Source organism: Cervus elaphus, chromosome 5 (genome assembly GCF_910594005.1).
Source record: "Cervus elaphus chromosome 5, mCerEla1.1, whole genome shotgun sequence".
Classification (NCBI taxonomy): Eukaryota; Metazoa; Chordata; class Mammalia; order Artiodactyla; family Cervidae; genus Cervus; species Cervus elaphus.
This window is the reverse complement of record NC_057819.1, coordinates 134,320,415-134,331,955: the sequence shown is the minus strand read 5'-3', so window position 1 is coordinate 134,331,955 and position 11,541 is coordinate 134,320,415. Positions and strand designations below refer to the sequence as shown.

General features: G+C 60.5%; 1 protein-coding gene across 1 annotated transcript in view; it reads right to left on the bottom strand.

Annotated features, from left to right (window-relative positions):
• Nucleotides 1-750: 750 nt before the first annotated feature.
• The window catches only part of CACNG5 (calcium voltage-gated channel auxiliary subunit gamma 5), a 32,476-nt gene continuing 21,685 nt past the window's right edge, over nucleotides 751-11,541 (bottom strand). Inside the window, exons 2-6 of the mRNA XM_043905765.1 lie at nucleotides 8,881-9,156; nucleotides 7,485-7,571; nucleotides 5,801-5,941; nucleotides 3,917-4,062; nucleotides 751-3,660 (exon numbers count right to left, since the gene is read on the bottom strand). Coding sequence (XP_043761700.1) covers nucleotides 3,403-3,660; nucleotides 3,917-4,062; nucleotides 5,801-5,941; nucleotides 7,485-7,571; nucleotides 8,881-9,076 — 828 coding nt within the window. The 5' untranslated portion in view covers nucleotides 9,077-9,156 and the 3' untranslated portion in view covers nucleotides 751-3,402. The remainder of the gene's footprint in view (nucleotides 3,661-3,916; nucleotides 4,063-5,800; nucleotides 5,942-7,484; nucleotides 7,572-8,880; nucleotides 9,157-11,541) is intronic.

Sequence of the window (11,541 nt, the reverse complement as noted above, 5' to 3'; positions counted from 1 at the left end):
CCTGGCCTGTCTGCCAGGGGAACTCAGAAGAACCTGCTCGTTCACCCAGGTCTGCGCCCACGCGCCACCTGGGTGCTCGGGTTCCAGGTGTCATGCTGCCACTTCCCTGGTGGCCCAGTCAGTAAAGAGTCCGCCCGCAGGGCAGGAAACCGCCTGCAATGAAGGAGACTTGAGATGCGGGTTCAATCCCTGGGCCGGGAAGAACCTCTGGAGCGTGAAGTGGCAACCTACTCCAGTCTTCTTGCCTGGACAATCCGTGGGCTGAGGAGTCTGACGGGCTGCAGTCCCTGGGTCGCACAAGACTAAGCCCGCGTGTATGCACCTATTGGCTGTGTGTCTCTGGAGAACCCTAGCCACACCACTTTCATTTAGGAAGGAAACAGTTACTCAAACATGAAGGAGGGGGCTCCCTGACACGCGGTCCTCAGGACACCACTGAGAAGCTCGTGTGGACTTGCCCCCAGCAGCCCCCCTCAACTCCGCGTGGCCCTGATGACAGACTATTTCTCTGAAGGTCATCTCTGGGGCCTGTGAGGGGCACTTGGGGGGCGCTGGTGAGTTCCAGGTGAAAAGGAACAAAAGTCAGAACTGTCCCCCACCCCTGGCTGGTAACACCGAGTGATTTTATTCCATAATGAATCAGACTTTGTTGTATTAGTCTTCCCCTCCCATATTTTGAGGATGAAAAAGTAAAAACTCATATGTCTTTTTTAAATAAGTGCTTGAGGAAACAAACAGTCAGAAAGTGTATTGGGGAAGGGCCCCATCATTTATGGTTTCTGAGCTGTGTTTATATACACTTTAATGTTTGACAAAAATCCTGTGATTCTGGAGGGGCTGCAAGGGTCCCAGTTCTGAGATTAATTTATAGACAGAAAAGAAAGGTTCACCCAGCCTGCAGGAGGGGAGACAAGGACCCAGAACCCGTGCTGAAGAGCCGCGGAAGTTGCACGTCCGGGTGACAGCGGCCTGACTCAGCGGCCCAGCGACCAGGCTGAGAGGCCCATCGGACCCAGCAGTCAGCCTGCGGCGTGTGCTCAGGAGCGGCTTCTGCTTTCCCCATGTGCACAAAAACAAGCCCGGCACGGTGACAGAAGGAGTACTTTAGGGCGAGAGAGCATGCCCAAGGAGCTCAGCACGTTGGCAAAGGCTGGAGTCCACGCGTCTAAGCGCCAGCAGCTTGGAAATGCTACCGACAGTCTGCACGCGCGCTGACCAAACCCTCTGCGGTGGGCAGCACCCAGTTCCTGGGTAAACCATGAACAGTAACGGAGGTTACAAGTTGTGGCCGACGGGGTGGAAGGGGCCTTACGGCTGTGTCAGCGCACCTACGAGGGTGAACGATCCACACGCGGGCCGCTGGGCAAGGCTGGACTGTTAAAGAGTTGGGGTGGGAAACAGCTTAGGCCAGGTCCCTCGGAGCAGAAGGGGGTTTCCCAGGACCCCCAGGAGGGTAGCAGGATTGGGACAGCGGCCCACTTCTCTGGTTCCCCTCTTGTACCCCTGACACAACAGGGAGGACCAGCCTCCGTGACGGGCTGGGCTGGGTGGTTCCCTCACCCCATCCGGCTCCTTGCTGCCCCGCCAGCCCCTCACCTCGGCCCCCTCCTCGCCCCCGCCCCGGCCGGCCCCTCGCCCCCCCTCACTGGACCCCTGCCCCCTCCTCGCCCCCTTCCTGCTCCTGGCCCCCATACTCCTGTATTCAGGCCCTTGCCTCTGTGACTCAGAGATGGCTGCATTTGGAGACAATGCCTTTAACGAGCTGATTTAAGTGAAAATGAACCATCAGGATGGGCTCTCATCCCGTCTGACGGGTGTCCTCCTAAGAGGGGCTTGGGCACAAGGAGACATACAGGCATGCAGGAAAAGCACCGCAAGAGGCCCCATCAAGGAGATGGCCAGCCACAAGCCACGGAAAACGGCCACGAAAGAAACCAAATCTGCTGGCACCGAGATCTCAGGCTTCTGGCCTCCAGAACCGTAAGAAAACCAGTGTCTGCTGCTGAAGCCACCCAGCCCATGGCCGCCCAGCAAACAGACACATGGCCCTTCCCAAGGCCACCCAGGCTGCACGCGTGGCTTTCTGTATTTCTTCCCGGAGCCCACATGTTGCCCACGGTGGCTTTTTGCACGGAGAACCGAATGCTGTCTTAAAGAGAGCAAGAGAGAACAGCTGGAGTGACAGAAACACGCGGCAGAGAGCCCGTTTTGTCCGGCTGCTGATAGCCTCAAATCCAGAGGTGGCCGCACTGAGAAGACACGAGGCGATCCAAGGATCCGTCCTGCAGGCACCCTTCCCGCGCCCATCTGTGGACCTCACGGAAGGGGCCGGCACCTCCCCGTTCCGGATTCCTCCTGGGGAAAGGGGCATCGCGCCGCCGCGTCCTCTCCGGCTTCTACCTGCTGACGCACGCCCATTCCCAGCAGGCAGACGCTGCCATCTATGAGAGTTAAACCGGCCCCCTGGCGTTGACAGGGTCCTCGGGAGGACTATCGTGAGTCCGGCTTGTTTAGACTCCAGTGTCGGCAATCCAGCTCCAAACCCCAGGAGGCCTCTTGAAACCCGCTTTCTGCTTTGCTGGTAGACGTCTGTCTACAGGATTAGACCAGAAATGTCACTCCTGTGAGCAGGGACAGTACCCCAGGGCCCGATACAGTGCTTGGCAATATTAACTTGGACCAGCCCCATCCTGAAATTCCCATTGTCAGAGTAGCTTCTCTGGGTTAAGGCATCAAAGGCCCTTGTTAAACAAGTTGCTGAGGGGCCATACACACCAAGACATCACCAGCCGCTCTTTGTGTCTCTTTGTGACCCCACCCGAGTGGTCCAGACTCCCTTAACCCCTCTGGGAGCGTTTGGGGCAGCTGAGTTCTGGTGGGAGAAGAGGAAAGAGCCCTCCGGCTGTGGGGTATTGGGAGCTGGAGAGAGCAGACAGGTGTGTCCTAGTGGAACGCAGTGACCACCAGGGATGAAGGACTTTGCAAGGATTCAGCTGGCAGCTCTGAACCAGCCGGACCTCTGGATCAGTCACCTTTTGGCCCCACAGCCCAGATCATGAGGGAGGGCCAGGCCGGGAGGCAAGCGCAGGAGACTGGCTGGGTCTCTGGAAAGAGCCTGGCATCGCAGCGCTGGCCTTGGTCTTGGCCAAGACGTCGGGGGTGGGAGGACCCAGCGGTGCCCACCTCTCCCGGGGAGCAGAGGGCGGAGTGATTGGCTACACCCCACTCTCCACCAGTCAGCCCTCTCTCCGGCTCCTGACACCCCACTGGTGCAGGAACTAGTGGGGAGAGCGGGGAGGGGGACGGGTCGGGCGACAGCAGCTGGGTGTGGGGGCGCCGGGGATCACAGGCCAGCGGGGGCAGGGAAGGCTGTGCGGGCCGCGGTCCAGGGAAGGCCGCGGCTCAGCACGGGGAGGTGGACATCTGGTCGTAGTCCGGGCACTTGAGCAGCGCTGGGTAGCTGCTGTTCATCTGCAGGGAGGCGTCGCTGGAGAGGTCGGAGGGGCTGCGGCCCCGGGCCCAGGCATCCGGGTGCAGGAACTGGCCCGAGTAGTCGGAGCAGTTGCTCAGACGCGGGCGGTAGAAGCCGGGGTGAGGCCGGTACAGGTCCTCGGCGGTGTACCTCTTCATGAACAGGTACACGGACATCACCCCGGCGCTCTGCGGGAGGAGGCGGAGGGAAGGCGCTGGTGCTGGGGGCCTGGGCAGCGGCCAGAGGGGAGGGGAGGAGGGGAGGGGATGGGGGAGGAGGGGATGGGGTGGGGGATGGGGGAGGAGGGGATGGGGTGGGGGATGGGCGGGGAGAGGAGGGGTGGGGGCGGGGTGAAGGGTGGAGCCCGGCGGGTCTCCTCCTCCTCCCCCCCCCCCCCCCCCGCTCAGCAGCCCCGCCCCCACCCAGCCCCTCGAAAGGCTTTACCTCGGTTAACAGGAAGGAGATGGCGGCGAAGGCGAAGGACCAGCCGTACTTGTAGCTGAAGTAGGTCTCCGCGTCCCTGGTCCTGTTGAGCATCTCGTCGTTGATGCTGGAGATGTAGAGCACCAGGCCCACGACGAGGGAGAGGCCTGCGGGGGCGGGGGCTCAGCAAGGAGGCCCGGAGCTGCCCGGGGCGCCCGCCTCCCCTCCGGGTTCCGGGAAAAGGTTAGGGTTAGGGAAAAGGCGGCGCCTGGGTGACCATGAGCTCACTCTGGAGTTCAAGGGGAGCAGGAGTCGCCCCCCAAGACCCTGCCTGGGCCGTCACCCTCCAGACGGAGGCCGGCGTGCAGGTGGGGCTCCTGCCCTGCCAGGACCTCCCAGGAGCCCGCCCCGCCCTTCCTCTGAGTCACTGGCGGGGCAGGGGCCGGCACCTAGTGTCCTGAACCCCCAGGTCACCCTACGGTGACCTCAGGCGGCTTCTGCTGTACTCAGGGGTCACGTGTGCTCGCCCGCCAGAGTTGGCAGGGCCTCCGGTCCCGGACGGGTCGTCTGTGCAGCCCACCCGCCCCTGGGTGTGGCCCATGAGTCTGTCCTGCTGCGCTGGAGAGGCAGGGGTGGTGAAGACGCTGGCAGGCTGGCCGGCGGGACGTCAGAGGCCCTGGGGCCGGGGCCCAACCCCTCCCCTCACGGAGCAAAGGACAGACTCAGCATCAGCCTCCTCAGTCAGTGACTGTAAGTAGATGAGGACAGCACTGATTACTCTGTTTTCAGCTGTTTGGGTTTAATTCCATTCACATGGTTACGCTGGGCACCTTGAAGGTTAAAGGAATACAAGTGTGATTCAGGTCTTTCTCAGCACTTCACTCACGCGGGATCAGGCCCAAGTGAACCCTGTCTACTGCTGCCCTTAAACACTCCATGTGGCCCAGATCAGCCTGAGATCTCTGGCCTACTGCTATGGCTGAAAACCTCAGGTGCCTTGAGGCTGCTGTAGGGCCTTGACTCTTGTGAAGTTCATAGAGAAGTAAAAGGTACACCTGGGTCTGTGAGGCTGTCTAGCCCTTCTCAGGCAGGGTCCCTGTTTCCTGCCCACTTGTCCACACCTCCTGTTACGCTGTCTGTCTGCCTATGGGGAGGGGGCCCAGCCCCACGACGTGGCCTGTTGATGCTGCGAATGGATGAGCAAGCACATGAACGACTGACAGAGTGGATGACGGCATGTGACCAGGGTCGGTCCAGGAAGACAGATCCACACTGAAGGGGCCTGGGTAGCCCAGGGTAGGGGTGGGGGTCTCCGGAGGACAGCTGAGGGCTGGGAGGTGAAGAGACCATTATTCCAAAGGCAGACCGTGTTTCTTTCATGTAAGAACACAGGGCACCGCCCTCCAAGAATAGGAACACTCGTGACCACAGCAGCTAAGAAGCGGTGATGTAAGTGAAAGTCACTCTGTCGTGTCCAACTCTTTGCAACCCCGTGGACTGCACAGTCCATGGAATTCTCCAGACCAGAAGACTGGAGTGGGTAGCCTATCCTTTCTCAAGGGGATCTTCCCCGCCCAGGGATCAAACCCAGGTCTCCCGCATTGAAGGTGGATTCTTTACCAGCTGAGCCACAAGGGAAGCCCAAGAAGACTGGAGTGGATAGCCTATCCCTTCTCCAGCAGATCTTCCTAACTCAGGAATTGAACTGGGGTCTCCTCCAGAGGGGAGGGTCTGGTCTGTGGTCCTCAGGCTCTCTTCCAGCTCAGACTCAATTCTGCCTGAGCCACTGACGCGGCGAGTCCCTTGGGGTTGAGCCACCTGTGGGACCATGGCTTCCCGGAGCAGAGCGGTTAGGAATCAAATGTCAGGAGTCCAGTGTGCCCAAGCGGAAACGGCAGCACTCACCCGAGAGGATAAAGAAGATGCCAGAGACAAAGGCCAGGATTGTCCTGTGGGGACGAACGTGTCCGATGTTGCTCAGGATGAAGCCGATAAACATGAAGAAGAGGCTGACCAGGGGGAATGGGGTGGCCGAGCGAATCATTTCTGACCAAGGGGACGGAAGGGTGCTGTTAGCCTCCAGGGGCTGCGATCACCTGGCACCACCCCGCCCCCAGTCCAAGCAGCCTGCCACCATCCCCCAGCTGGTTCCCAAACCCCCGCCCTGCGTGAGCAGCCGGCCTCCACCTCCTCCTTGGTGGACTTTTGTCCCGCGGCCCCTCACCTGTGGGGTCTGTGCTAACCCGGGGATCAGCATCAGAACTGCGCTGCAGCTGCATCTGGGGTCCACACTGGCTCTGGGGAGGCCCAGGCCATGGCGTGAGGCTCGTTGGGGGTGGCGGGGAGAGCTTGGTTCAGTCCCCTGGGTGCTATGGCATGAATGTCTGTGCCCCACAAAGTTAAAGTCGCTCAGTCGTGTCCAACTCTTTGCAACCCCATGGATTATGCAATACATGGAATTCTCCAGGTCAGAATACTGGAGTGGGTAGCCTTTCCCTTCTCCAGGAGATCTTCCCAACCCAGGGATCAAACCCAGGTCTCCTGCATTGCAGGCAGATTCTTTACCAGCTGAGTTATCAGGGAAAGAAAGTGAAGTCACTCAGTCTGACTGTTTGTGACTCCATGGGCTATCGCCCGCCAGGCTCCTCCATCCATGGAATTTTCCAGGCAAGAATACTGGAGTGTGTTGCCAGTTCCTTCTCCAGGAGATCTTCCTGACCCAGGGGTCAAACCCAGGTCTCCTGCAGTGCAGGCAGATTCTGAGCCTCCAGGGAAGCCCTGCGCTATCAGGGAAGCCCCACAAAACTCCCATGTTACACCTAACACCCAAGGGATGGTATCTGGGGCTGGCCTCCGGAGGGCTCACGTCATGGGGGTGGGACCCTCATGAAGGGGGTCAGTGCCCATAAGAGAGAGACAGGCGAGCGCCCTCGGCCAAGCCTCCATGAGAGGACACAGCGGGACGGCCTGGGCTACGTGTTGGGGAGAGAGCCCTCACCAGGAGCTGACCAGGCCGGCACCTCGATCTTTTTTAAAAATTATCTTTTAACTTTAATTTTTTGGCTGCACTATGTGGCATGTGGGGTCTTAGTTCCACGATCAGGGGTCACACCTGTGCCCCCTGCGTTGGAAGCATGGAGTCTTAACCATTGGACATCCAGGAGAGTCCCTGGCGCCCTGGACTCGGACGTCTAATCTCCAGAGCTGAGAGGATGCGTTTCTGCTGTTTCTATGCTGCCGGCCCGTGGTTTGCTGGAGCCGCCCACGCGGAGGAGGACCCGTGGTCTGCTGGAGCCGCGCACGCAGAGGAGGACCCGTGGTCTGCTGGAGCCGCCCACGCAGAGGAGGACCCGTGGTCTGCTGGAGCCGCCCACGCAGAGGAGGACCCTGGGCGTGGACGCCCTCTCCCTGGCAGTGCCGGCACCCTGGCCCCCCGACAGGCACTCTGCAGCGCAAGCTCTGCGACTCCGGTCGGCACGACCAGCTGAGTCCCGGAGCGTCGGCTCTCGAGAAACAAGCCGCCTCTTCCCTCTGCCCCGCTCTGCCCCGTGCAGCCCGTGGCCTGGGGTGGAAGGTCAGAGGTACCTACTTAGTACGCTGACCGTGGACTCCGAGGTCAGCTGGGCACTCGCGGGCATCACGTACTCAATGGTGAAGCAACGCCCCTGCTCCTCACCTGCGAGACAAGAGCCGCTTTCGCTCGGGGCCCTTCGGCGAGCTTGTCGACAAGCTACTCATGTACCCTTGACCGAAAACCAGTCCTCCCCTTGGGGATGGTCGTCCCCTTCAGCCGAGCAGACAGCCCCCAGAGGGGTACGCACGGAGCGTGAGGGGGAAGGGGACGCCCGCCTGACCGGTCAGCTGAACCAGCCCTGGGGATCAGCGGGCGACGGTATCCCCGCCAGACGGCCCTCACATTCTCTGGGTCCTTCTGAGCTCGGGTTTGCAGCTGGCACATTCAAGCAGCATCAGCAAGTGCTTCTAGAATCTTTGACCCCCTGTGTGTTTACACCTGAGCTGGATCTAAGCGCTTGGGGGCCTGTCCCTGGCTGGTGGCCCACAGTGGACAGAGGTGGACACACCCATCCTGACATCACATCTTCCCCAGAGAAGCACCAAAGCTGCGTGAAAAGCGATTGGCAAGGCTGCGTCGGATGTCTGGCACTTGGGGACGGGATCCACTGCGGGTGGCACGTGGCTGGCTCAGGGGCCCCAGTGTGGAGCTGAGGAGCAGAACCCCTTTGTCGCCACCTTGGTGGCTGGATCCGGGTGCCCTCAAACTCTGCTTCAGATTTAAGCAGAGATGGAGGCCGCACAGTGCAGGCGGTGGGAGGTGGGGCTGGCGTTGGATGTCATTCCCGAGGCAGACTCGCCCAGGCCCCCAGGTGTCGTCCCTGCTGAGCACGAGTGGGCGCCCCCAGCAGAGCCCTGCCGCGAGGCTGGGAGGACCAAGCGTGCTGTGTGCACACGGGCGCGTGGGTCTCAGAGCCTCCAGGAAAGGCTGCGTGGACCCGCTGCGGTGTTTCCAGGCAGCCTTGCACAAGAGATGCTCTCGTGAAGCCTGGCCCCTGGTCATGACGGAGGGATAAGAACGGAGCGCTTGGAGTAGCAGCTCTGGGTGGGCAGAGAAACCCCAGCAAGCGGGCAGGAGGCCCAGACAGGCCAGATGGAGACCTGCTCCCTCTCGCAGAGCTGGAGAGGCCGCACCTGTGTTTCATCCCTGCCGTTTCGTGGACAGAGAACGTGCCGGGAGTTCCCCAGGGCCACCTGCCTTCTCAGGTGGGAGACCCAGGTCTCGGAGGGGAGAGGACCTGCCTGATGGCCACTGCAGGCGGGGCTGGCGTTTGCAGCGGGTCGTGGCCGCCGAGGGCAGCGCATCCATGGGAACGCCTCCTTCCCACAGGGACACTGCTTCCCGGGGGGTGTGGGATGTGGGGGGCTGCTCCTCTATGCGACAGTGCTGGCCGCGGTCAGGGCACGCTTACCTGCCAGGAAGCAGACCCGCCACAGGCCCGAGTGCAGCGACATCCTGGGCTCGGTGCTCTGGTTCTGGGCCATGACCACGCCCTCCTCAAGGTACAGCCAGTAGTCCGTGCTGACGGCGATGCCCAGCAGGCCCAGGCCGCACACGGCAAAGACACTGCTCAGCAGGGTCAGGGCCTTCCTCCCACAGGCGCCCATCCTCCCGGGCAGCCCCCAGGCCTGGGCTCTGGAGGCAGGAGACCGAGACAGCGGCGAGAGCAGGCGCGGCTCCGCGGGGCCTGGGAGGGAAGCAGAGGCCCCCGTGGGGCAGGGCGGATGAACCAGGGCCAGCAGGCCACCCAGACAGAGAGGGGCCACCTCCTCTTCTGGGGGGAACCCAGAGGCTGCCTGCCTGACCTCTGCGAGGGGCCCGTGTCCTGTCTGGAGCCCCTGGCTGATGCTGCCACTCACCCATCCGTCCGTTCACTCAGCCCAGCGTGCCTGACACGAGAGGCAGGGACGAGCAGGACCCGCCCTTGCCCTTGACGGGTTTCGCCTAGAACACAGTGCTCCCAACCCCAAAGCGAGGAGCCTACAGCTTGGTGAGTTCTGCCCGAGGGGTGGAGTGGGGGAGGGAAAAGGAAGGGGGGAAAAGGGCACCCTTCACCAGGATGAGGGGCAGGAGCCCCGCTCCATCAGCTGACCCGGGGTGGTGGCAGGGGGTGCTGGCCGGTAGAATGGGCCCATGCTGGCCTCCTGGAGGCCTGTGGACACCTGGAGGCAAAGGGGCGTAGCCCCGGGCAGGACAGCACAGGCCTTAACCCCAGCCAGACCCGCCTGCACCAGCTTCCAGAGGAGAAGCCGAAACACACCCCAGGCCCCTCTCCACGCAGCTGGTGGGAGGTGGGGGGGCCGGCCGGCCCAGGAGGCGCCCCCGTGCGTGGGGCCCCGTGCTCACTGCCCAGAAGCACAGCAATCAGTCTCTGTCGACTGCAAGCTGGAGAAACACGAAATGACAGCGGAACAGCCAGCACGGGAGGGCGGGCCGTGTTCTGCCCGGCGGAGGCATGGGGCGCAGGCAGGGCCCCTTGGGGAACGGCTGCCCGGACCAGCCGGATGTCCCCACGTGGTTTACACTCCCGAGAACTCTGATAGCCGTTTATGAAGTATTTTCGCTTACATTTGAGGCTCACAAAATCCCATTATCCGCCAGAGGGACCGGAATTAGAACCCCGAGGATGGTGAGTGGAACAGGTGGGAATACCAGCCCCAGGAGCCGCAGAGCCTTGAAGGAGCGTGGGAGCCCTGGTACCACGCCCAGCCCGGCCCCCTCCCGGGACAGGGAGGAAAGGACGACAACACACGCTGAAGTATGTTGAAGTATGTTGAATCGGTCTGCCAAGCAATTCATTTTAATCTTCACAACCAGATCACCACCCTCATTCTATAGGTGAGCTACCTCCACCGGTGGTTCAGTGGTAAAGAATCCGCCTGCAATGCAGGCTCCCTGGGTCAGGAAGATCCCCTGGAGGAGGAAATGGCAACCCACTCCAGTATTCTTGTCTGGAGAATCCTATGGACAGAGATGCCTAGCAGGCTACAGTCCATGGGGTCGCAAAGAGTTGGACACAACTGAACATGCATGCATGCATCACAAGGAAAGATGTTTATATTGTAATACTACAAGAAAAAAGCTGGATGTGAAAGCATGTGTTTAATGTGAACTCAACTGTGAAAAAAAAGTCATAGACTGGGAAGAAATAAACCAAAATGTTGATAGTGAATGTTTCCAGGTAATAGCTTATGTGTATTTGATTTTCTCTCTACTTTTCTAAAAGAACATGTATTATTTCTACATCCAGAGAAGAAAGCTAAATAAAGGCCAGACTCATCAATTCTCCAGTCACTGCCCACGTAAAGAAAAGGCAAGAGACCTTGAACCCCCCGGGCGAGAGAAGCTGAGATGCAGGGTCATCCTTCAGAGTGTGGAGCCTAAAAGCACAGCAGCTTTGCGTCTTTTAAGATGATTACCCAGCTGCCATTACCTGGAAGTATTAGCTTAATTATCAGGAATTAATAGCTGCTAATTATTATTCACGAGTAGCAATTAGGGAGCAATGTCTTGTGGAGATGGAATCACTAATGGCACATTTTCCTGCCCAGGCCGATAATAAAAGGACGTTCGATGAAGCGCGGAGGTGCTGGGAGACAGGTGAGCCTTGGTTAGAGGACAGCTGGGGAGAAGGGACATGGAAGGCCAGGCCAGTGTAGGCGCTGACAGCCCAGAGAGAAAGCCTGGAACCTTTGCTTGATGAAGGTCTGGGGACCTTGGTTCTCAGCAGGGCTTCCAGCCACCGGCAGCAGCTGCTCCTGTTCACTGGTCCAGGACTCGGCACCAGCCTGGGCAGCTCCCACGGGACATGCTGGTGGCCAGAGGGCAACCCCCAGGGCTCCTGTGACCTGCTTTCCACGGTGCTGATCCCCTCATTCTACGGGCGTTAAAGAAGGACCACAGTGGAGGCCTCTCACCCTCCACTGGGAGCTGGGGCTCCTCGAAGCTCCTCTCCTGAGCCTGGCAGGCCCTCTGTGTGCCTCCTGGGTCCAAGGAGGTGCAGGTGCCCCATGGCCAGGAAAATTCCCGGAACAGGGATCAAGCCAGGGCTCCACGTTCCCAGCGCTGGCAT